The sequence below is a fragment of the Osmia lignaria genome, chromosome 15 (assembly GCF_051020975.1).
Source record: "Osmia lignaria lignaria isolate PbOS001 chromosome 15, iyOsmLign1, whole genome shotgun sequence".
Classification (NCBI taxonomy): Eukaryota; Metazoa; Arthropoda; class Insecta; order Hymenoptera; family Megachilidae; genus Osmia; species Osmia lignaria.
In genome coordinates this window covers 2,675,906-2,701,394 of record NC_135046.1, presented here as the reverse complement: position 1 = coordinate 2,701,394, position 25,489 = coordinate 2,675,906, and the positions used below count along the sequence as shown (strand labels likewise).

At 39.9% G+C, this 25,489-nt stretch overlaps 1 protein-coding gene across 2 annotated transcripts in view; it reads right to left on the bottom strand.

Annotated features, from left to right (window-relative positions):
- Positions 1 to 821: 821 nt before the first annotated feature.
- Positions 822 to 25,489, bottom strand: part of ldd (lipid droplet defective) — a 31,140-nt gene continuing 6,472 nt past the window's right edge. Inside the window, exons 5-51 of one of the 2 annotated variants that reach the window (XM_076692628.1) lie at positions 25,203 to 25,345; positions 24,995 to 25,125; positions 24,520 to 24,905; positions 24,064 to 24,381; positions 23,745 to 24,000; positions 23,456 to 23,653; positions 23,175 to 23,389; positions 22,902 to 23,112; positions 22,386 to 22,765; positions 22,016 to 22,298; positions 21,641 to 21,835; positions 21,352 to 21,569; positions 21,090 to 21,274; positions 20,468 to 21,012; positions 20,013 to 20,405; positions 19,287 to 19,943; positions 19,029 to 19,214; positions 18,853 to 18,935; positions 18,604 to 18,766; positions 18,351 to 18,532; positions 17,654 to 18,277; positions 17,401 to 17,531; positions 16,993 to 17,315; positions 16,729 to 16,921; positions 16,515 to 16,655; positions 16,110 to 16,433; positions 15,528 to 16,023; positions 15,345 to 15,465; positions 15,053 to 15,243; positions 14,838 to 14,976; positions 14,551 to 14,758; positions 13,868 to 14,008; positions 12,759 to 12,948; positions 12,368 to 12,565; positions 11,759 to 12,274; positions 11,432 to 11,607; positions 11,084 to 11,351; positions 10,927 to 11,026; positions 10,706 to 10,848; positions 10,333 to 10,533; positions 9,828 to 10,008; positions 9,653 to 9,765; positions 8,744 to 9,569; positions 8,487 to 8,635; positions 8,226 to 8,408; positions 6,403 to 6,646; positions 822 to 3,177 (exon numbers count right to left, since the gene is read on the bottom strand). In XM_076692628.1, the coding sequence (XP_076548743.1) occupies positions 3,052 to 3,177; positions 6,403 to 6,646; positions 8,226 to 8,408; positions 8,487 to 8,635; positions 8,744 to 9,569; positions 9,653 to 9,765; positions 9,828 to 10,008; positions 10,333 to 10,533; positions 10,706 to 10,848; positions 10,927 to 11,026; positions 11,084 to 11,351; positions 11,432 to 11,607; positions 11,759 to 12,274; positions 12,368 to 12,565; positions 12,759 to 12,948; positions 13,868 to 14,008; positions 14,551 to 14,758; positions 14,838 to 14,976; positions 15,053 to 15,243; positions 15,345 to 15,465; positions 15,528 to 16,023; positions 16,110 to 16,433; positions 16,515 to 16,655; positions 16,729 to 16,921; positions 16,993 to 17,315; positions 17,401 to 17,531; positions 17,654 to 18,277; positions 18,351 to 18,532; positions 18,604 to 18,766; positions 18,853 to 18,935; positions 19,029 to 19,214; positions 19,287 to 19,943; positions 20,013 to 20,405; positions 20,468 to 21,012; positions 21,090 to 21,274; positions 21,352 to 21,569; positions 21,641 to 21,835; positions 22,016 to 22,298; positions 22,386 to 22,765; positions 22,902 to 23,112; positions 23,175 to 23,389; positions 23,456 to 23,653; positions 23,745 to 24,000; positions 24,064 to 24,381; positions 24,520 to 24,905; positions 24,995 to 25,125; positions 25,203 to 25,345 (11,974 nt within the window). In that variant the 3' untranslated portion in view covers positions 822 to 3,051. Of the gene's footprint in view, positions 3,178 to 6,402; positions 6,647 to 8,225; positions 8,409 to 8,486; positions 8,636 to 8,743; positions 9,570 to 9,652; positions 9,766 to 9,827; positions 10,009 to 10,332; positions 10,534 to 10,705; positions 10,849 to 10,926; positions 11,027 to 11,083; positions 11,352 to 11,431; positions 11,608 to 11,758; positions 12,275 to 12,367; positions 12,566 to 12,758; positions 12,949 to 13,867; positions 14,009 to 14,550; positions 14,759 to 14,837; positions 14,977 to 15,052; positions 15,244 to 15,344; positions 15,466 to 15,527; positions 16,024 to 16,109; positions 16,434 to 16,514; positions 16,656 to 16,728; positions 16,922 to 16,992; positions 17,316 to 17,400; positions 17,532 to 17,653; positions 18,278 to 18,350; positions 18,533 to 18,603; positions 18,767 to 18,852; positions 18,936 to 19,028; positions 19,215 to 19,286; positions 19,944 to 20,012; positions 20,406 to 20,467; positions 21,013 to 21,089; positions 21,275 to 21,351; positions 21,570 to 21,640; positions 21,836 to 22,015; positions 22,299 to 22,385; positions 22,766 to 22,901; positions 23,113 to 23,174; positions 23,390 to 23,455; positions 23,654 to 23,744; positions 24,001 to 24,063; positions 24,382 to 24,519; positions 24,906 to 24,994; positions 25,126 to 25,202; positions 25,346 to 25,489 lie in introns of those variants that run through there. The other variant, XM_076692629.1, reaches the window with a different exon arrangement.

Below are 25,489 nucleotides of genomic sequence, written 5' to 3'. Positions count from 1 at the left end.
TTCCCGGAACGTTCGGTTTATTGAATTATTAATAACGACGCGTCATAATATGTAGTACAGGCTTCGCGGAACGAGTTATATAACGTGACGATTGTTCTTCCCGATGCATGCAATTCAAATTTCGTTAGTACTGCTGGAAAATTATTTTCAGTTATATCGAAAACAATTATGATTCTCTTTGTATCTCGCGACCGAATAACCACCGAAACTCGGTCGGATTTTGTTCAATAGCTCGACAAAAGGATCGATCCAAAAGCGACTAATCGAAAACAAACGAAACTCGAATATTGTGTCGTATACGAAACAATAAAAAGGTGACGTTATTGCAAATTGCGACCACGATCTCATCATGCGTTGCTTTGATCTATTATTCATCGATTCAGAAGATTGATAAATAATTCGATTCGTAATTTAACACTTAGGAACTGAGTCTATTCAAACCCACGTTTCCAAAAAAAAGACCCTACATCTAAGCTAAATTAATTATAAAATAATCTTGCTTCAATTACCCATTCTTCTCACAGAATAAGATCTAACGAAGCTAATAACGTATCCTTTTTGTATCGGAAGAAATCAGAGAAACTTAATCTTTGTCTTCCCTTTGTTACCTTTCCTCTTCTATCGGGCCAATGAAGCACTGAAAAAGTCCTGTCACGTAACTAATTTGGCCCAAGTGCTCCTCAGTGTACTCGTTAATTCAAATCGAACCTTTAATTAACCAGCTATTCGTCTCACGCTACTGATAACTCTGCTATACCAACAAAGTTATCGTTAATTTCTCAATTATGACTCACAATTTGGATTAATAATTACAGTCATAACTCTACCATTTGTAAAAATATTTTAATTTTGAGTTGGTTTTACACGGTATCTCTGAAGTTGATAAATTTTTCACATTATTTACTGGAATAATATAGCACAGCTGTTATAGCAGACAAATTATGGATAACAGTCATCCATAATAAAGAGGAGACCAATGGTGACGAAGAATAATGAGAGTATTAGAGACACAGGGAGCCGGTTCGATAAAATTATTGTCCCGTGTTTAACGAAGGAAATCAGAGGGAAGAAACGATTCTCCGGGCGGATGCTTCCTCTTGCACCCATTCGAATGGATATCATTTCCGTTTTCTCATCCGTTTTTCCCCGGCTGCACGCGACGAGTGTCGCAGCTTCGCTTGAAAGGCAACTTTGCACCCTGTTCCGCGTTTATTTAATCGAGACTCGACGTTTAAATCCTTCTAAAACGTCTCGTTCGCTCTCGTGTTCCATACGTGTCTCACGTCGAGTTTCGTAAATTCGATCTGCGTAAGATTTATGTAAACGAAAGGAAAAAAAGAAACGCGATTGAACTCGTTCGATGAATTTACCGGATTCGTTTGCTTCTCTTTCCGAAGCGATTGCCATTTCGGAACAAACACGAGAGATTTTTTCTGTAACTTACCTTTGATATAATTTAAGGCGTTACCTGGTACAGTAAATATAGGCACTTGATAATTAACACGTTGATAATCACAGTGAAAACGGTCGTAAATGGTATGGCATACTTTTGATCAAAATCATGAAGGATTCGATTATTTCTTTTTTTCACTTCTGCTGTTAATCAAATGTTAACACGTTAGCTACATGGTTGCCATCGATGGTTACTTACTATTAATATAAAATAAGGAGTCATGATTTTCTAGTATTCCTTTGGAACATCAACATTTCATTAATATTCGAGTTAGCCTCGTGTCATTGATGTCAGTGAGTCATTTAACCCTGGAAAAGCTGACAACAATTTTATCAAAACATGTATAGTTAAAAAACCATGAATTAGTAAACAAGGTCATGAATTAGAATTTAGAACAATTTAAGTTGCTCGACTTACGGTTGCGACGTTCTAGCAAGAATCGTGGGTCGATGACGATATCTACGCTGGATGAATTACGTGTCTGATACGGGACTGATAAGGATGCGTAATCATGAGCGGAGAATTTCGTTTCGACCCGGTGTATCAACCGGCAGCGTTCTCGCGAATACCGGATTTTACTGGTGCAATCGCTAAATAAATAATATTCGAACGTGCGTAAGCATTAGAATTTCACATACAGTTTGCGATAGTTTCACCTGTAGGTAATATCGATTCGCATCGTGTGTTTCCTTGACAATTTACTAAATACACACATTACAGATACACTTTTAGTTTATCTGTAAAAAGTTGAAATGCACCATTTTATTTTCAGATAAACTGCAATAATGTTTTATCGTTTTAATAAAAATTTCGGTTTATAAATGTACCCTTCTATGACAAATTTATTTCTTAAAATCATTACGTTCGTTTTCTTTTTTTTAAGGAACTCTATATTAATACATCGTTGATTATTCAGTTACAGAGCGAATTTTTCTTTTGTTCCTTAAAGTGCTGTATTTAATGATAACGTGTTGAAGAGGTAATGATAGATACCTACAATTAATCAATATATCAACGTTGAATGAAGAAAAGAACAGATAAATATTATGTAATATATCGCGCGTATATATGAGGCAGCGTGGAAAATTTTTGAATAGTTGACCCTATTTCTTCACTTTTATGTAACCGACCTTATCACAAATATATATATATATACTTATATGAACTCTTATCAGTGACGCCCGTATATTTAAACGAGAAAAACGAGCAATCGCGTTCTAGAATTAAAGCTACGACTATCGTATACAATTCGCGATGTTTAATTAAAAATTCTACGAGAAATAATACTAATCGCGCGACAATAAAACCGGCTAATAAATTTACGAATAAAAAGTTTTCATAAAAACGTCGAATACGTACAAAAAATATAATTCACATAATCGTGATCGTAAATTATAAAAGATAGCATCTTTTTTTTTTTATTTGACTAATAAGCAGTAGCAAACTCTTATCATTCGTAGCATTAAAGAACGAAAGTAAAGCTATCACAGAAGTCTCCCAGGATCTATGTATGTGTGAGCAATTGATAGATTTGTAAATTATATAGAACTTCCAAACAAAACGTATCGATGAATAATTAGACTAATTTCGAAAATTATTTAAAACGTGTCCATGTATATGGTGTCCCTGCTGGAATAAACATTTGACACATTGTTGCTGCTACCCTGTGTGTTAATTGACCCATCGCTCTCGTTGTCTATCTCCTCTGAGAAATTAACGAGTACCTGCAAAATTGAACACAGAGGACAAATTTTATAATTTTACCAGAAATTTGGTTAATCTGAAAAAATTGTACGAATCATCGCAGAAGTCTTTTGATTTTTGTTGAAAATTTATCGCCGATCCGTTGCCAGCAGCCAACCAAATAAATTGACAATTATTGCAAATAAGGGGGGCATAAAAATTGCACGAAATTCGTTCGAGCAAAGGCGCGTAAACTTTGGGTCGTTGCATCGGATACGATGGTCGTTTATCGCGTCCATCGCGATGGAATACGCTCCTCAGGGTGAAGAGGAATAAAGCAGGAAGAGGGAACCACTTTTCCAACGAGGAGGAACCATAAAAATCTGGCAACTTGCAACGGGAAGAATTTACGAGCTCGAAAACCACGTTTCGACGAACTTGATTTAAGGCAATTTCGAGGGTAACCGATTATTTTTCCGAAATCAAACGTGAAAAATTGGAAGACCATCCCGCAGAATAACTAAATTTGTCGACTGTTTTGAAAACGCAACAATCACCAACGATGCTTACCCTTAATTAATGAACACCTCTGAAGACACATGGTTTGAATCATCACGAAGTGCCAAGTTACGTACCCCGACCTGAATTCAGTTAGTTTCGCGAAGACACCGACCGTATTAAAGGGCGTTCGCTCTCCGTGACAATGGCGCGAACAATTTCGCGAATGAAATTATGCGGGTGGTGCACAGGATCGAAACAATCATGGTTCCTGATCTTGGCACACAATGAACACATTCGACGGTTAGTTCCCTCGCTGTCAGTAATTAAATTAGTTTCGATCGCTTTTGATTGCGCGACTCTTTGACAAATGAATTTGCTCTTCTCCAAAGGACATGTAAGGACTGTTCTATTACAGAGAATGTGTGAAAAAAATAGAATGTTCATGAGTTAATTAATCAGTTCAAGAATTTTCCAATCGACAAAGATTTTTTTGATGAAAACTGCTTTCATACGTTAATCTAGAACCGACTGATTGTTTAAATAACCCATAAGCAACAACGAAACTGTACAAAAGAATAGCCAATTTGAAATTATACAGTGAATAGCAGATGAATGAATAACAGAGTATCCGCGTGGAACAGGGTAGAGAATAATGCACAAGCTGCCTGATTATTCAGCTGTTTTCATAATTTTCCAACGATACCGAATTATTATTCGGCCAATCGTATCGTAGCCCGGTTAATTAACATTCCCGCGTCGCCGCGGTTAAATTGTTCTCCGGTTAATGCTCGATCAACTTCGACGAAACTCTTCATTTCTATTTTCCTTTAATTATCTCGTCCATCATCGACGCGTTATCTCTCGCCTACCATCGAGAAAGGACCAAAGCATTCGGCCTTTTCCTCTTCGCAATTACAACAGTTAATTAAGTCTATCTAATTGGAAGGAAAAATTGAAAGAAATCGATCGAGCTAAATGTTCGCGCGAATCGATGATAATCAATTAAGCAGCAAGGTGTTTGAAATTAATTATTAAGGGTGAAACGTGACAGGACTGGAGAGTCGGTGCGAAGAAACGGCATCCCTCGTAACGGAGTCTAATCTCCGAGGATGAGCTTTGTGTACAGGCAAACATAATTGGATCAAGAAAATCCTAAGACAGTGCCGTATATATACGGTCTGGAATCTTATCTCCATTAAAGAGACGGGACAAGCTTCGCACGAGACGCGAACAAACGATGCGAACGTGATTCCATTGAATCCCAAGCTCGGTCCAATGCCAGACTCGTAATCGCTCAGCTATAAATTATTTAGTTGTCCGACCGGCAATCGTTCAAGAAAAATTCAGCGGATCGCTTATTTAGGGAAATTACGAAACGAGAAAATTTCGCTATACTACTTGGTTCCTAATGGGTTAGGTACTGCTTACAAGAATACCTAATTTACTAGCTTGTCAAGTACCTTGCCAAACCTGTCAAGTAATAAACTTTCGAGATGTAACTTTGTTAATTAGCGCTCGAATCGTGATCTCTTTATTAACAATTTCGTGCAAATTCTGGTTGGCGCCTTGCGCGCATCTGCTAGAGTTTCGCGTGCAATCACCGTCAGGCGTGGAAAATTCGACGAGAAGAAGATACATGACTGGCATGCAAATCTCCTTTTTTTTCTTCTCGAAGACACGCGTTCCAACGGCTTAATTACGTTTCACGTGACACACTATTCAACTTACGTAATCTCCTGGAAGATAGAGGATCTTCGAAGGACGAAACATCTTTTTTCGCAACGACAATGGAAAGCGTCTATCGACAGATAGCAACGTTGCCTGCTTACCATCTCGACCATAAATTTCATTTGAAATTCATTTCCACGATGAATTGAGAATCTCTTATTTGAAAATTTAAGTGCAAGACTAGCTCACGAATGACCCAATCATCGTTATTTAAATATTTAATGAAAAAATTCTTCCAACAGCGAGTTATGCTCGCAACGAGAACAGAGGGTCGTGAGCGAATAAAGGGCTCGGTAAAAGCTGCATCAGCTTGCCAGCATTAGGAATTCTTCCGGCTCGCGAAGAAGATTAAACGGCTGGAAAGTTACTTCGTTACGTGAAAATTAAATTGTTCCCGGGAAGTAATTAATTACGAACGATTTTCCAGCTGCAACAGGATTTCGGTCGCCTAATACGGCGAATCAGAAAAGCGTTTAGACCAGCTTAGAAGCAGACGGTACGCTGGATTTCGTTTCCCCTCGCTACGTTGCGCCGGGTTGTAAACCATGCAGAGAATAATACAGAAGTGCGAACCGTAAGACGACAGATTCATTAATATTCCTCAGACTAGGTGAGACGTAAACGAGGATCGTCTTTGGTTGTGCATCATCCGCCGGAGACAGGACCGGTGGTCTATTCGCCTAGAATTTCATCGATTCGGTTAGAATCGACAATTTTCTATTAAGAATATCGACGGGGCATTTATGTAGTAATCTTCGTCAATTTCTAAGCTTTAAATTGTTATACCATAGGTGCCACTTTGCGACAATTTTATGTCATGAAATCCTAACAGAATCCGACAGAGGTAGCACGGGTTCGTAATAGGATTTTGTATACCGAACTTTCTACCGGTATTCATTTACTCGGGGTATCGTTTCGCGACAAATCAGACAACTTTGTCGGAGGGAAATTGATCGGATTTTCAGCGTTTCGTGCGAAACGATAAAGTAGAAAATTCGTGTCGATGCGAGCACGGTTGAAACTCTTACGATACGAACCTGATCCAACGAACTTTGAGTCAACGTGTAATCCGTGGCTTTCAGTTCTTCGGCTAGAAGCTTTAGTTTATTAAAGCTGCTGCTCACTACCATGTTCTGGCTTCGTGGTATCAACAGACGAGCAGCGTTCGCTTGTCTCGACGAGACCGTTGCCTGAGGAAAGTATTTCACCAAAACTTTCCTTAGATCTGCGGATGTAATTGGTTGCCTGAATCTCAAGAACGCCACGTAACCCTCTCCAAATCTGCGAAGAAAAATATAAACAAATTGAACGATATTCGTTTATCCTTTTTATAAAGGCGCAACGAAGATACTTTTAATAAGAGATATTTATCGCGAGTCGCACGTTTAAAAACGGATTCTTCTATTTATATTCATTTACACCGGGATACGCGTGTCAGCGTCGATAAATTATTCCGTGGGAAAAAGAACAGCTTGCGTTGCTAACAACTGCACCGTAAATTTACATGAATGTTTATGGGAAAGAGAGAATGATAGCGAATACCGCCGAGTTTGCTCTAACAGAATATCAATTGGCTGCGAGCCGCAAGACGTTTCGTAAAAGGATATTTTATATATAAAAAACACGTAACTATAGATGAGAGAGATAAGGAAGTGTAATGAAAAGTTGTTCCATTAAATGGAAAAATATCGCGATTAAACGGCAATTGGAGGAGGAAAAATTTCTGTGGAAACAAATATCGAATTTCAGCAACTGTAATTCGTGTTGAGTTATGAAGGGATGTTTACGAGGTCCTTTGGTAGCTGGATATTACGCTCGGTATTTCATACGTGAAAATATCGTACTGTTTATCCTTCGACTAAAGAAAATCCAACGAGACAGGCCGGTTTCTTGCCGAGCCACCATACTCTCGAGGATGTGGATGGATTACAGGATGGTATCCTGGTTTGCACGTGCTCGAGATATCGTAAATTTTCTCCTGCTCGATGGCCAGGCGCGAAGGGAACAGGCTAAGAGGATGGGGACAAGAACATTTTATCCAAGTTACTTTCAGAGACAAAAGGTATGCACCGGCTAAATATTTATGGCCAGGAGCGGTTCTAGAAGCCTTGCTTTAAAAGGGGATGAAATACATAAAAGTGCAATAGACCTTCGATTATTCGAGGTAATATTGAAGTTACTTTAAAAAATATATATGTATATAAAAGATATTAAAATTTAATAAAATTTTTAATTAACACACTCACCGTATTCATGGCTCGTTCTATTATTCCGAAGAGAAGGCTTTAAACGTTACGATATTAAAAAGATCCGAACACAGTAGGTATCGTTGTAATCTTCTACCCGTTGATCGAATATATCCGGTTGAAATTTGATGAAATTCCCGGTGGATGATAGGGAACGATAGCCAGGAGAATGATGGACGAAATTAAAAATCAATCGGGAACACGAGTGAATCCGGGAGGAGAGCGATGGTGAACGGCAAATAAATTGTCGTGTTACGAATTTTGTCAGAAAGCCGTTCGAGAGATCAAACCGACACGAACGATCCATCAGTTGAAACAACATCATTAAAATGCACCGGGTGAAAATTAATCCTGGTCGGATATATCGGCGCCTGCATATTCGTCCGGAATAATTGAACGTTTTTGTTGCGATCGTTAATGGTTATATTTAGTATCAAATGAAATTTCTGAAGCTTACCAATAGAAATTCATACATTTCTAGATTATTTTCCGATAATTTGCAATTATTTTATATTACAAAATATTAATACCAAGTTAAGCAAGTCATTGGCATTCAATATTTCCATCGGGTTAAATATTATCTCGTGCAAATTTCTGAAAGAAGCGAAACTTACTTGTGTTTTAGATGATGCGGTGTTCCTATACACCTGAGACCAGCTTTGGCAAGAATACCAACCCTGTTGCACAAGTTCTCGCACTCTGCGACGCTGTGCGAGGTCAGAATTACGCAACTCTGATTCTTCGTCATTCGTGTTATCGTTTTGGCGACCAACTCCTTCGTGGCAGGATCCATACCACTGCAGAGGAAAAATGAATCTCATGAAATGAAAACATGAATCTCATATTTGGAAAGAGTGAACGTTTCATCGAAATACCTCGTTGGTTCGTCCATGAGAATCACAGGCAGTGGTGACATCACGCTCAAAGCAGTGCATAGTTTCCTTTTATTACCTCCACTTAGATTATTTACCCTTTTATGAGCGTACTTTAAGAGATCTAGTCTCTTCAGGGTTGATTCGACCACCTGGAAGAAAATTATTTTACTAAATATTATTGGAATTTTTATTTTAATTTAAAAAAGAAATAGGAAAATTGTGTAATAAAATTTTTAAAGTGTTAATATGAAATTCACCTTGGGAACGTTACTCAAACCGCAAACTTCCCCATGAATGGTGAGACACTGATGGGGGCTAAGGAAACCGTCCAGAGCATCGCTCTGAGGGCAATAACCCACTTCGCCATTGCAAAGTGGCCCGGAATCGATCTCTTTACCCTTCAGAATGATCCTGCCAGCCGTCGGTATGATCTCGGTAGTCAACATCCGGAAGGTGGTACTCTTTCCGGCTCCGTTCGTTCCCAAAAGCCCGAAACACTTTCCGGCTTGTACTCCGATGCTTAAATTTTGCACGGCTACATTCGTACCGTAAACGCTTCTGTATTCCTTCCTCAACTTCACCGTTTGCAAGATATCATCTGACATACCACCTTCCACCCTCATTCTCTCCTTTGATACGTCGTCGTCCTCTTGGGCGACTTCGTAAGGGCATCTTTGTGTGTTCCACGTTGGAAGAAGTTGACATTCTATCATCAGATTTAAGGAAAATAGAATGGTACCAATTATTGCTAGATACACGTAATGGAGACCTAGAAGTTCCCAGCCTAAGGGTGACTGATAGGTGTCCATATGGAATTTTTCTAATAATTGAGCTGTGATATCGTTCCTGGATATCTGTACCAAGGCATCGCCTAGAGCGTATTGAGGAAATATAAGGAGAATATTGTGGAGAATGTTTCTAGTATTCTCTGCTGTCTTTGTTTTGCCCAAAATGTCGAGGACCAAGATGGTGGCTAAAGAAGCTACCCCTATGAAGGTGTTCACACAAAAGAGAACCATGTTCGACATGCTCGAATCGTCGAATACCTTTTCTGTTAGGTGTGAAAACGGTATCGCTGCCCATCTATGGAAATGATTAATATTTCAATTGTAATTAACAGAATGGTCTAACGATCAAAAATAATTAGTAGAATAATTGAAACTCACGCGAAGAGGAATAGTAAGAGACAGATACCAGGTAGATTATCTCTCGCTATGTAAGCAGAAAGGCCGAATATCTCAAAAACTATCACAGCCAAAACAATAGAGCAACCAAATATCTGAAATTCAAGTCAAAGTTGATCTTCCTTAACGTTATTCTCCTTTCAACTTCACTACTCACGAAGAAATCCCAGATTAACATGGTCGTCCAGTAGGTGACAGGATGGACCCCTGCCAAGTAGAGTATCCTCTTTTCCTCTGACAGTCTCTCACGTACCAATTCCTTGGAACCTTGTGCGGCCACCAAATTGAACGCGATCAGAAGAACCAATGCCACACCGACGTCCGCCACGTGTTGCAATCTAAATCGAGCGAAATTTCGCATTAATATTTAAAGGGTGAAACGGTAAATGGACACGAAACCGTCGAGCAGATTAACTGAGAAATAGGATTCGAATAATGAAATTCCGGAAATCCGGCTGAAGTTCATACAAGCATAGCGAGTTAATTAAAAGTAAATTTTATTATGCACATTTTCCGCTGCATTTGCCTTCAGCTGATAAGATCAACTCGAAATGATAATTGGATTTACGAAAATCTATATTTCTGCTGCAAAATATTAACCAATTTAGGATTATCATTTATCGTTGCTGATACATTGTTTCTTTGTGAAAATTGTAACCTACAGTGTGGTTCGGTTTAGTTGATCGCTGGATAATCTCAGGGGATGATTTAGGGTAATTAAGTGACCATGAACACCGGATGCCCTCATAATTGCCTCGTTCAGAGCGTTCAAGTAAGACGGCAATGCGTGATGACCCTTGTTGTTGAACCAGACAACAAATAGCGGCTCGTTGTTCGCGTGAGACAGTGACCATCCCCCGTACCTATAAATTCATAGTAACTCCAATTATTCAAGATACCAAGATTTTCTTTTTTAATCCAACTCTTTCCACTTGTTATCCTACAAAATTTTTCCAATGGATTATATTAAACAGAAGGTGACTGGTGACTCTCGCAACAATTAAGGTGTAAATATTTTCCTCTTTTAAAGGGTACCTTTTTTCTATGTATTCTTGATGAGTGGATACTATCCAGTCGAGTGTTGGTCTCGCAGGTAGAACCTGTAAGAGACCCTCGACAGCTTGAGAAACACCATGGCAAACTTGTTGACCGTCCAAACACCCGCACGTTCCAGTGTCCTAATAAAATAATAACGATCGCGTTAAAGAAACCATAAAACATTCTTCAAACTTAACTCTCAATTACAATAATCGTACATTGGGTAAGGTTTGCCATGCACCCGCATAGTCATCCCCAAATCTATCGTGAAGTTGAACTGACACGTGCTGTAGAAACGAATCTTCGCTACCATCGATGCTATGAAAAATAATAAATATTAGTAATTGCAGTTATTTGTTTGATAGATCGATATACCTGTAGAAATATGTTGGATGGGTATCGTATAACTTCGGAGTGAGTACCAGTGCGGGTTCATCTGCGGATGGTGGTCTGATCAAAGAGAATCCCATAGCAACCGCGACGAATATCGTCGGCAAGAAAAGACTGATTAAAAGTGTCAGCCAATCTTTCCTAAAATGCCAGACTCTTTTCTTCAGTAAGGCTTTCGCCTGTCTAACAGGGGAAGGATTTAAAGTAGATTCAACGTCGATCAGATCGACGTCGTCTTTGGGCATCGTTAGACCTGTGGTATATTAAATTCCATGCATTAAACTGATATCAAAATTTTTCATAGAATATCTCATAGAACATTAATTGACGTACCAACGTGATCCACGGTGGCTACGCTATCCTGACTGGCTCTGATAATAGATGATCCATTTTCTGCTCGGGAACAAAGGTCCAAGAAGACTCTTTCCAATGTATCGCATTCCAGGGAGAAATGGGAATAGCCCAGAATTTTTCGACTGTCTTCTAAGACTTTAGCAGCTAACGCAATGCTGGAATATTTATTTTATTATGCCAGCTTTCGAGAGAAAAATAAGACTTAATTTTGAAATAAAATTTGGGGAATAAAATCCCACTATTTCAAAATAATAGATGCCAAAAATCTAAATCAACATAATTAATAAGAAATCTAAATTAACCTACTTGTTATTCATCCCATTCTTCCCCTGGAAAGGCAACGTAACTACAACCTCGGTGCTGGAGACCTCATTGGTCGCCACATTGGGCACCACCTCTTCGATCACGTTCTTCAGGGTCTCCAGCCTCTTTCTATCGATAGAATCCTTGCTCGTCTCATGATCGCTGGGAAACGATACCAGAAGTCTGTAACCGCGACCGTGCATCATCTTCAAGGACAAAGGCGAACCGGTGCACAATATTTTCCCTTTGTGCATCACTACCACCGTGTCGCTCAACATGTCAGCCTCGTCCAGATGATGAGTGGACAGAATGACAGTCCTGCCGATTCTGTGCTGATCGATCAAACGCCATATCCTTCTTCTCGCGGCCGGATCGACACCTGCGCCTGGTTCGTCAAGGATCACCAGCTTTGGGGATCCTAGAAACGCTAGAGCCACGCAAAGCCTTCTCTTTGTACCACCCGACAGACGGTACACTGGCTCGTGTTCCTGTTTGCCTAGTTCAAGGGACGTTAACATCCTGCCAAAAGGATTTTACAGGAAAATGTTAAGCTTCCTCATATTTGGAATTAGAAGGTTTCTTATTGGAAGAATAATTTCTTCGTAGGCTTACTCGTTCACGTTTCGTTCCATGCTGACGTTCTCCTTAGGACGTTTCAGTTTCGCGTAAAATAACAGATGTTCCCTGGGCGTCAAAGAAGCGATGAGCACGTTTTCCTGAGGGCAGACCCCTATGTCGGGTTTGCAGCCCTCTTCGCCGTTCAAACAAATCTCACCACTGGTCGGAGCCTGCATCCCTGTCAGCATCTTGCTGAAACGAAAGTACATACTCGAAAAGATGAAAATGAATCCTGATTTCCTCCCCTTATTGATGGAAATCAGAGATCTTTTGACCGACGTTAAAAGGAATAACTTACAACGATCAGCAAAATGAATCTAATTTTAGAATACCACCTGCTAATTTAATATCTCGTGCTTTAATTAATTTTTAACCAGACACGTACATGATGGTCGTTTTTCCAGCTCCGTTTCTCCCAAGAAGGCTGGTCACTTCACCCTCGCATAATTTCAAGGTAAAATCATCCACAGCTACAACTTCTCCTTGATCGGTGTTGTAAACCTTTCTGACACCTTCGAATCTGACTCCTGCCTGTTTCTCGCTGACCGTCAAGTTGCTGATATCACTGTCTTCGTCTGTACTCGTTAATTAAAAAAAGGAAAACATGCATCTTTAACTAAGAATAATAATTGCATCGAAAGAAGCAAGCTCTTACCCTTTGTACACCTTTATCAAATCCTCGAGTAAGCGTGTTAAAAAAAAAATAATTTTCAGATAAAGAAAGCGGATGCTCCGAATGAAATTTTCTACCTTACTCGAATCCTTCCTATTGTAGGGAAAATGGAATTTCGTAATTCATGCGAAGCATGCAATGTCAGAGACTGCATTCGTTCGTAAAACATAAGGGAGCTGTAATGAGTGCACGATATAAATATCTAAAACAACCCAACACCTTTCCCGGATTCACGTCGAATTCGAACAAACAGTAGCGCGAAGAATTTTCCTCGAGAGCAGCCATTTCGTAATGCATTCGGACTGCAACATTGAATAAATTAAGCGTCCCCCTCACGAAGTAGCAACAGACATTTGCATATTCGGTGCAATTCAAATATTCGAATAGCTTCCGCTCTGGAAACATTTATGAAACAAACGAACGAATCACGTTCATGCAGATCGAACTATGTTTCGATCCTCTGTTGGCTCTACGTTATTTTAGGAGCACTTTTGGACGCGAATTCTTGCAATACAAATTTTCAGTTTAGAATTTTGGAATTTTTGCGATCTCAAGTTACTGATACTTTGGGATTTTGGAATCCTTAGGACTATGGAGTCTAGAATTTGAAAATTTGGGAATTTTTCAGTTCCCAGGACTATGGAGCTTTGAAGTGTTTGGAATATTAGGATTCTGGTATTTAAATTTTCATTGATCTATAGATTAAAATATCTGAATATTTAAATAGCAAGCAAACAACACTCATGAAAGATACCAAAAGCAGAAGAAAGGAAAGAATTAAAAACAACGTGCAATAGCGGAAGAGATGGCAAGTGCGATACCTTGGTAAGTGGCTGAAGGGTGGAGAACGTCGTTAGTGAAATAGAGGTTGTTGACGAAGGCGAGGTAGCTCGGCCTGCCATAGAGAGAACGTGTGTCGGCCCACCATAAGCTACGGGACCTCAAATCGTGAAAGCCCCTGCCTGGAAAATTATTGGCCAATGCTCGTCCATTTTTCCATTAACTCACCGGGTTCATCGAACTTCTGTCGTTTCACGGTCTAAGATTTCCTGCTGATTTCTCCTTACGTTTCAAGGCTTTCGTGGAAATTTGTGCACACATTTGCCACCAGGTGCTCGTGAACATTTAAATAACCTTTTCCTTCACGGTTATCAACAAGAACGACAATAGAAAAAGTACACAAACACTTAATTAATCCCTGATTATCACCTGCACCAAAGAGCACACATGTAGGCTCTTACGATCTCAAAAAAGCAAAACACTATTTGTTAAAAGATAATCATAAAAAATACTGTCCTGTGAGTATTTGTAAATAACAGATACCCTTGCAGGAATCTTTGTTTTTGATTAAAACGTAGAAACATAAAATTTGAAGAAAAAAAACGTGAGAGAATAGAAGAAATTCTGCGGCCTCCACCAAACGTTGAAAGATTGATTCTACAGAGTTCTAAGTGTTTAGTCGAAGTTTCTGTTGACAAGCGGTAATAGTTCAGCAAGTTTCTACCTGAATTCGTGTATCTGGCGACCAGATAACCAATAACAGCGTAAAGGCAACCATCGAAGGCAATCATTAGAAGCACCAGACCCAAAGACATCGAATCACCGGGACTGGATTCCTGCCATATCTCGTTCCACGTCAGTCCCACACCTTGAACTTCCTTTCTGGCAGCGTACAAACAACCGTAACAGAAACTTGTCGACATGCTAAGACACTGGAAGTTTCAACCATAGAAATTTCATTACATATAAATTGTGTTAATGCTGTTGCCAAGTTAGATAACGATAACTTACTATTAGAAGCTTATAGCCGAGACCTATAACAGCCTCCATAGCAATGACAATGACGTACGGCATGAATGTCAACAAGAACATTACCACTGTACTGATAGCAGCCAAACTTGCCGAGCTACACAAGGTCGAGATCATGTAACTGGAAATTAATTCATGAATTCTTCGTTAACGCAACATTTTTTAGAAACGAAAATGATTTGATCAGGACATCTTACCAGAAGGTTACTATAGAAAATGAATAATCAATCATCATGATTAAGATCAACGTAGGATCGGATCTTGGTAGAATTTTTCCAGCCAGAAGCACCAGACTGATGGAGAACATTATGATTAATAATTCTATGAAGGTTGCGATGAACCAAGCCATGGTATTTCTCCATGGTTTCAAACCCATCACGCTCATCACCTGGAAATCGAAGTTAGGTGGTGTTAGCCTTGGATAGTGGACCATTGAAACAGTAATAATTTAAATTTTATTTTAATAAAATTAAATGAAAAATATTTTACCATAGCATTGTGAGATTCCCTCTCCCAAACAATGTGTCTGACAGCAGCTCCAACGCACATAATCAAAGCGAAGAAGAAACAGACTTGAATACCCTGAGACTCGTACAACGTAGTTTGAAATCTAAAATTTTTCATTTTTTAAAATCATTCAAATAACAGGAGATTGAAATGAAGAATACTCACGGAACGTCCTTCCAGCAAGGATAAGGCATCTGTTGAGTCATCGTCCTCCAATCCTGATCTCTCTGACTCTTTGTTTTAATAATCGCTCGATCGATAGAGTCCTGCAGTTGTACAAAACCCCGAAGGTATCTCAGGTGTTCTATGAAACTGCTCTCCGGACCAGGTGTCCAAAATTGATTCTTCAATCTCTTCGTGGATTGAACGTAATCAACGTCCATTCGAATTTTGTATATTACGTTCTCGGGTAATTCGTGTTCCAACGATCTCTTCGACCTCGTCGAGCTTTTATCCAAAAAGACAACACCAGCTAAAAACTGTCGCGTCTCCATCAGTAACCGTGCCTCTGCCTCCATTTCTTCCTCGCTCCGGAATCCTTTTATTCGATCAACGAGCACGCACTCCAATAAATCATTCAACATACCGACCATCGTGATCAAACGCTTCGATCTCTTAAGTCGCCAGGAAATCTCACTGAGATTCATATCCGTGAAATCTCCTGAAACGAATGAAGCCGTTATAAAAGAAAAAGAAAACAGAATAATATCTTTGGTCCTTTTTCGAAAGTTTTTTAAATCGACTTACCACCCTCGAAATTTCCACTCCCGTAAGATTTGATGGCGATTTTTATTACATCCGAAGACATTATATCCTGCAGCTCTCTTAGACTATCACTCATTTCGGATAGGTTCGCCAACGAGGTCAAAGTTTTCTCCAAACTATCCATCAATATCCCGAAATGTTCCATTTCTACGAACGTTCTATTCGCCAGTGTCATCACTTTGTTCACTATAGTAGTATTAGGAGCGTAGAGAATGTAACCTCGTAGCAAGGGTTTAACGTAAGACCATATGATCTTCCCACCGCCCATCGCGACTACGCCCTTGTAAGTGTTTCTGCAGAAATCAGCTGAAAAATAAGAAGAATCATATTGAATTCAATATATATAAAAAAAAAATAAAGAATTACTAAATAATTGTTTATACAAACTGGGTAAAGAATCCAGTTCTCCTTTGTCGAACTCTTTGCTGTTATCCTCGATTTTAGAAATAAGTTTATACAAATCCCCGTTGTCAGAAACCATCGGTTGTCCGCACAGCATTTCGCTGGAATCCTGAAGGAACTTGGAGGCTGCAAAGGAGTTTGAATATTTATCGAGTTCTTAAAGCATTCTAATTTAATTTCTGAATTTTGCATATCTCACTCGAGACTGTTTGATCTCCTGTTTCCTCCACGTTCGATTCTAAAGCTTTCGCCAGCGGCATTTTAGAGGAAAGTTTGTCCCGGAAAAATGGTAATAACTCGGCAGCCACTCCGAGATTATTCAGCACCATCTTTCCTTCAGTTTCTGTTAAGTTCGCGTTTGATAAAATACTTTTCACGTTGGCGTTCTTCAGCTACGATAATGAATTTTATTTATGATTAAAAAATAAACTACTTTCCTTCGGATAATTATTATTACACTCACTGTGTTAAAAATATAATCGAAATTTAAATTTTTTATCAACGTTATCGTCACGTTTTGAGTCTGCGAATCTTCGAATTGACAAATCGCAGAGCTGACTTCCTCGGCAGTGATACGACCGCTGTTGAAATTTAACATATCATTGAGTTTCTTCGGCGAGCAAATGATCTCCTTCAAACTGAGCGCTCTTCTTTCTTTCATGAAAACGGAAATCATATCTATCTTCGCCTGGCTCAGCATCAGCGCGACATCATTTGAAATTCCCATCCTGTCCACCAAATACGATCTCACCACGTCCCAGTTGTCGAACATGTCCCTGATAACGTCTGAAAAATACGAATCGTTTCTCTCGTACAAGAGCAAAGAGGAGATGTAGAAGTAACTATAGCTGCGAATATCATTCTCTCTTACATTTCATGTCTAGGAGACCCAAATTCTTGAAAATGTCCATGGATTCCAGTGCCACGATTATACTGTAAATGTCGTCCAGCACCTTTTGGTCGGTGACGAAAGGTTTCACGTCCTCCACTATTTCTCTCATTCTATAAAATTTTCAAAAATCAACAAATTTCAGAATTCCACAATCTTAAAATCCTCCTAAATGGAGGACCATCGAACGGTTAACAGAGGAATATTATTCGTAGATCGAAGGAATCATCCTTACCCGTCGAAAAGCTTGTCCACGGTTTTATCCTTCAGGATATTAACCACACCATCGACCACATCCGGAACCCCGAGGACGTTCGAGACGTCCTCAAAGTCTATTTTACTAGCGACATCGAGGAGATTGCCGCTCTCCTCGATAACGACGGACAAGTGGCCGAGGATCTCTTTCAGCCACGTTAAATCCCACGTGGCATCCATGCGCCATTGCTTCCGTTCGCGATCTATACGATCCAGATCCAAACTTTGCGACAACCGATCGGAGATTTCCACGATGGAATGATATCCCGAAGCTTTCGGGTCGTAACGGAACACCTTCCCAGCCTTCTTGGAGCTCAGATAATTATACAGAACCGTCGAGTTACGACACTCCGCTTTCGTTCGACACAGAGTGCCATTTCGCTCGTTCATGATCGCGTTAACGTTGATCGTCGCGCCAGGTAGATACGCGTCGATGTCGGCCACGTCTGACGTCTTCGCCACGTCGCGGACTGGTTTCCAGATCGGTACATATTTCTCCGCTAATTTTGATAAATTCTCGATGTTCTCGTGATTTCTGGCAGTGTCCAGGATAATTACGTTCTTCTGGAGAGACTCCAGGATAGCCAGAGCCAAGGACACGTACCTTGAAATTAAATTTTCCTTTGAAATTGATTCCACTACGCGTATCATTGAAAAATTTTAATTAAAACGCTTACAATCCTGGTCTGGAATAAGCAGGTTGTCCAACAAATTTATGATAACACTGGTCGATTTTGTCTCTATAAGTTTCATTTTGAAAATTCACTATGATGTCGGCCACAGAATGCATAGTGCTCTCTAAAGTAGTCACAAATTCATTCCTGCTTCGTTTCACGCTCAGGTACTTGTAATTCTTTACCTGAAATGGGTTCAAAATTGTATAGAGAGAGAGGAAATGGTTTGTAGATCACGAGGGTAACTAATTCTCACCATGCTGGCGGTTTTGTTCCAGTAGAAATCGCGCATCAAAATGTCATGAATCTCCGACACCTTCGATCGATTCAACTGACACAGCAGCTTCGAGTACAGTTGATGGTTCACTAGCTGAGAATTTAAAATCTCGAGCGGTAACGTAACGCACCAGGAGCACTCTCTGAAAGGAAATCTCTCTCGATAAATAAATCTATCATATATTGAATTGTTCAGAAATATTTTATAAACAAAATAACACGAGTTTACTTGGTACTCTCAGCAGAATTCAGGATATTCCTTAGAATCGTGAAGACCTTTTTAACCACCAGATGGGCCAGTGCTCTAGGATCCTAAATTAATTTTTAATTAATCATTGAATCGTATTTTCTATAGCGAACTCTCGCTATATTGCAACTCGAGCGTGTTTCTCTTTCGAAGCTCACCTCCTTTTTATAATGGGACAAGAAATCTTCAAAAGTACCCTCTTTGAAGGACGACCACCATAAGGGTACCTTTACATCTTTGAAACCTTCTGTTGCCACTCGAATGACGGTCGATTGAACATGGTCCCATTTCTCCAACAGATACGTTTCGTTGAGTTCTCCTCCGGTACCTGACACTCGACTTTCCTACAAGATCCGTGCAAATGTTGTAAAAATAATTCGAAGCCCTTTCTGTAAGTTGCAATAAGGGAAAGGTACCTCGTACTTCCCGTCAACGGGCAGTAGATCGATCAATGTCAACTGTCTATCGGCGTAAACGATCTTCTGGCAGAAGTTGGTGACGCTCGACAAGAGAACTTTCTTCCTGACGAAACTGGGTACGATCAAATATTTGTCGATGTCGCAGGGGTGTAGCTTGCCAAACGCGAGCTTCTCCACGAAATCGTTCAATCTCTCCGACTTCACGAAAGTGTCAACACAGCTCACGACGAGATTCGGTATGTCCTCTATCAGAGTCAAGATTGCTTTCACCCTCGAGTTCTCGTAGATGACTCGTAGCTTTTGCCAAACATCACCGCCAGCCAACAACTCGACCGTCGCGTCAAGAATCTGATACATTCTAAACACTTTCGAGAGAGGATCGGACGACGAACCGATCAGCTCGTTCACTTTTGGATATACTTTGCTTTTTGATTCGCCTATGTACTTGCGCGACCAACTTTGACCCATTTCACGAATAAGCGACAAGGTTTCGTTCGACAGACCTTTCCAGGTTGCCGAACTGAAGACTCTTGATTCCACCTTCAAATTCGGCTCTCTTGAGTGTAGATTTAAAACCTCGTCTAAGAGTTTCGTTAGAGACACGCTTAGAGGTGTTAATCTCGTCATGGTAGGCCTTTGTCCAATCAGTAGGAGCTGTTTAATTAAGAAATTAAAATTATCAAAGTATTTAATACCGAATTATCCGATTTCTTTTTTACTTACATAATATTCTTCACTGGTGACTGTCTTCAGCAATTGATAAGGATCAAAGGAACATATCTCTTTTATGAATCTTGTCCTGTTTGGAGCGGACCAGTAACTCGAATTGAAGTGGAAATTGCAGATGATCTTTCTTACATCTTCGTAATCCATCAATCCATGTAAGTTTAAACCGGTTGTGCCGAGACTGGCTATCAAAGCTATCGTTTCTTCAGGGTGTGTATCAAGGATCTTCAACAATCGTCTGACATCATTATTTTCAACAAAGTCCCAAATATTCACGCGATCATTTTCTACATTCATATTCTTCATCGCGTTAGATATATGAATTAGTGCCTCAGAAACTCCTTCAACGAAGAGTCTGTACTTCACCCATTCGTAATGACCCTCCATTTTCTGAAAAACAATTGTTGCAATGATAATGCATTCTTTGGGTCCTAAATTAATGATCATTTTACCTTAGGTGTTTCTCCATTATAATTCTTCAAAGAATCCCTCAATTTTTGGAAGGTGGATATCAGATAAGATTTTGAAAATGGTACATCGACTATGACACTTTTGTTCTGTATTTCCTTCGTGATTTTCCGCACTTGCGAAGCGAAATCGTACACGTCTCCTATAGCGTTCATAGGATAAGCTCTGTATTTGCTAGTTGGCTTTGTCCAAACATCAGACTCGGCCAAATATAAATCAGTGTAACCGTTGAAATTTTCAGGATCGAGATCGCAAGTGAAATTCTTCAGGATTCTGTAGTCGTCTGAAGGGAGACCAATTATCGAAGTTGACCACCATTCGAATAATTGTGAACAGGTGATATCGTTGCTGGTCATCAGTGATTGGACAATGCGATTGTCAACCTCTGGGTCTGATAATCCGTTCACCACGGTGGCCAAAATGTAGGGTAACTGGTTATAATAAATTCCAATAGGTGTTCTTTTATTGAATCCCAAAAGTGATAACAAATTTAGTTTCACAGATGTTTGAGAAGAACTTGATCCAATTGCTGAGAACAGAAAAATAGATTCTCATCATTTCTCTCTGTTTATGCGAACAAATGTTGATTAATATTTTAACACTCACCGTCGTGTAGAATTTCAGACACAGTCTTCGTGGTCTTGTGAACAAGATGGGAAAGGAATTTTGTTAGAACGAGAATGCGATCCTCGACGGCGATCGCTGGCTTCCAGATTCCATCTGCAGAGAGGTTGCTTTGGAAAGCTGATACCGTCTTGTCGAGCTCCATGTCGATGTAATCTAACGTATTCCTAAATTACAAACACGTTAATCATTAATTTAATTTGCGGTATTCTTGCGTCAGGAAATTGAACACCGGTGCTCCCACCTGGCATCGTTCTTCACGTCGGGCCATCTATCGTTCAATATACTTTTCACTTCCGGTATCAGCGATTCCAAATGCTCCCACAAATGCGGTTGTTCAGCCAAAATAACTTCTTTCGTGCTATCTCCCAAATCGTCCATTTTTTTGACCAGTCGACGGAACTTCCCGTAGCCCAAGGTCCAATTGAAAGGCGGCAATTGCACCGTGTCAACCCGTTGAAACTGATATTCATTTCCAATATTGAACACCAGCGGCAAATTTCTAATAGAGAATTTCTTTTTACGCTACTTACGATCTTACGCGATCTTGATAATATCGGTTGTTCCTTCCATTCTTGAATGAACAAAGCCGGATTGCAAGATATCCTCTCGATCTCGCGCACTATTTCGCGAGTGCCGTTTCGCAGCTCCATGGCGGATCCGACGCTCTCGTTTTGTATGCACGGCCATTGTTCTTCGCGGGATTTGTAATCGTCCAGAACGGATATCTGGCAAACAGGAAGGAAAATGATTTCATCAAATGTTTCGAGGTGATTTCACAGATCTGAGAGAAAAATTGGATAAGCGCTCGTTTTGTAATTTAATTACATCTACAGATCGAGAGGAGAAAATCTTGTGAAGATTTTTAAAATTAATTTTCAGTGGATCGACGCGTTAGGATCACTTACAAGGTGAATGGGCTTCATAGTGATAATGTCGACCACGTCAAGAATCAGAGGAGACAAATTTCGCAGGATAGCACTCAATAGAATTTCCGTTTGAGACATGTCCTGCAGTAGCTCGGACAGCTTTGCCACGTGATCGTTCCTTTGAATTTGATCGACGATCCTCTCCACGTGGTCGAAGATCACCGATGCCGCCCAACCCATCGCGTGCATCTCTTTCCATCCGTTTTTCGTCCGGAATAGAGGACTCTCCATCACGCTCAAGAACTTGCAGATCAAACCTACGCTGCAGAAAGATGTTACGTGTCAACGAAGGTAAACGTCTGCCCTTTAAAAAACTCCGACGAATGAATTATTTTCATTATTTGCGTACCTCAGTTCGAAAACATCCTTCACCGAGAGATCAACGCTCCAGGATCTTCGAAAGTCCTCCTTCAATTTCTCTAAATTAGCCTTGTCGTAATCGGAATCCTTCTGATGAATCAATGTATCGATGTACCGGTAAATCTCGATCGTTTTCGCATTGAAATCGGTGAAATTAAAGGATCCTTTCTTCCAGTAACGAGCATCCTCTCTCAAATCTATTTCCGTCATATTTAATTCCAGATCGGTTTGCACGGATTTCGATAAACGACAGACCAATGATTTTAATACCGTCTCGTTTGATCCCTTTGGAAAATTTAATAGACCAGGAGGATTCGGGTCTGTGCAGTAGGTCCTGGTGAAATTGTCGTATTCTAAAATTTTCAGAGCCTGTTGAAATTGGAAAATTTGAAAGGAAAATCACTTTGATCCTGTGAAGATTGCGAAATGTTTTCTAGAAGATCCTCGCTGTAGAAAGGAATTCAGATAACGAGTTAAGAAAAGAATTTAATTCGCAATTGTTCACCTTATCCTTATCGGTTACGGTTAAATAGAACGACTCGATTAGCTGTGCTTTGCGACGCCTGACTTCTCCGATCCAGCTCGTTGGATTCTCTCTTACATCCTGCAAAATGATCTCAGCGAGTATGTCCATGTTCTCTAAATCAGGACGAATGGTCGCGTAAGTCAAGCTACGCGAGCCGATCATTTTTGCGATGCTCAAGTGAATTCCCAAGCTGAAAGAAGACGATTGTTAGAAAATTTTTATCATAAATCGACGATCGTTCTAGACGCTCACAGGTCCAATCTTCCTTGGGCTTGAGTTTCTTCAAAGATTTCTGTCCAGCTTTGGTTGAATTTAAAAACAGACCAGTCAGGCTCTGCTGGCACTGGTGATTCCAAATACGACACTAATCCTTTTATGCTTTTCACGACAGACGTCAGGTTTGATTTTTCAATATCGATTACTTGCTTCAGCACCATGCTGACGACAGCCGATAAAGAGTCGCTCATCTGTATTATATTTCAATCATACGTTACGCTGCTTCTGTTCGCGGGAATTGAAAATAAAATGCTTACAATATTTTCGAACTTCTTCAACTCGAAAGCTTCGTACACATCGGCGATCAACTTTTTCCCTGAATCGCTGCACAATAGCTCCTTGATGTAACCCGACTCGTCTCTGGTGTCTTTGAAGTTCTCGAAAATCTCGTTCAGCGTTTCCTCCTGGCAGAAGAAATCCTCGGCTCTCGCGCGTCTCACTTTGTCTACGAATTTCTGAATGGACAGGTTTAAAATTATTTTAATACCTTCGCGATTCTAAAATCAACAAAAGGTGTGATATACCAGTAAAGAAAATGATATCAACCTCTACGAAATTCAATCTGGAGAACGATCGCACGAATGTTCGATAGACCTTTGGATCAACGTTGGTCAACAATTTCTGTACTGTATCCTTGTGGTTCAAAGATATATTGTAAATCCTGTATGGAACATCCTCGTGGATAATAGCTGCATGGTGTATCATCTCAACAATAGACTGGGTGAAAGATAAAATGTAACTCAGTGTGGCTAAAATATGTTCCGACAGAAAATCCCTCAATCCGTCCAAAATCTCAGCTGATCTGTAAAGAAAGAATTGCTTTATCGCTTTGATATTTACACTTCAAAGAAATAGGAAAACTCACAATTGAATTTGATCCACGTGACGTTCGAAAATCCTGTTGGTCAGCTTCGCTCCATCATGGAGAATTGCTATACTCAGATCCAAAATTTGTGTGAGATTTTCATTATTCCCGATATTTAATGACATAGCTTTCATGGAACCTTTCAATCGTTCTACGATCACGAAGAAATCATCCGAGGTTGGATCACTGCTTTGATCACCTTTCATCTTTTTCGCTAATACCAACAATTTTTGTAGCCTGAGGAAAATTCTTCGTGCGATTGGCCAATCGTGTTCCATTTCGAACACCGGTTCCAAAATTGCCAAGGATTTGTTCACACTAAAAATACATTACAAAGAATCTTTTTTTAATTCAATAGATTCAAGAAGAACTCTGTGGCGATTTGTTCACACTAAAAATACATTACAAAGAATCTTTTTGTAATTCAATAGATTCAAGAAGAACTCTGTTACTCACAAAGTAAGATCAATCTTCTTGAATGTGACGTTCTTGAAGACCATTATCATCTTTGGTAACCATTCGCGCAACCTTAAATACTGCGGAACGTTTGTCTTCACGGTTTGGAGATCTAAGATCGTTTCGACGGCTCGTTTCAAGTCATCGAAGAAATCGTAATCATGAAACTTCGCCATCACGCGATCCACCATTTCCATGAGACCAGAAAAATCCAAGTGTTTGGACAAATTTTCCAACATTTTCGGTATCATCTCCGAGTCAATGTCGCAGAGGACCTTCGATATTTCTGTGTAATCTTCCGGTTTTGGTAGGATCAGGTATTTCTTCAGATTCTCCGGAGAACAAATCACTCCGTCGATATTGGACGAACCGAACGCCTCGATGAGCTAAGAATTGGATGAATGAAATTATTTTATCCCTCGTCGGTGGATTTGAAAATTGATCAACTTTCCAAGGGTTAATTTATGATACCAACGTATAACAATTTTATGGAGGATTCGAATAGTTCATCGATCAATCCTTGGCGAGCGTAGGGCATCTGAAGCCTGAGGAGGTTCTTGATTTCCTCGTGGTTGTTGAACAGATCTCCCAATCGGATGCCACGATCTAGTCGACAAATTTGATAGCCGGTGTGAGTTCGCGTATAGCCAGGATAGTAAATGAGGTAGATCGTGCATGCGTACCGAACAACGCCTTGATTTCCGGTCTGGTGAGTATTTGCGCCATTGATTTTAGCAGCTGAATACTGTTCGGCAGTGTCCTAACCGCGGTAAGCACCGTCTCGTTACCGAGCATCGGTTGTAAATCTACCACCAATGAACCTAGACTACGATGAAAATATATTTTACAATAAGGTGGAATAATAATGAAATTCGCGATCTCGCAAATTTGATCGGAGAGCGTTAAAGTAAAAAAATGAACAGCTCCTGGACAATAACCATAAAAGTATGACATAACTATAAAAAATAAA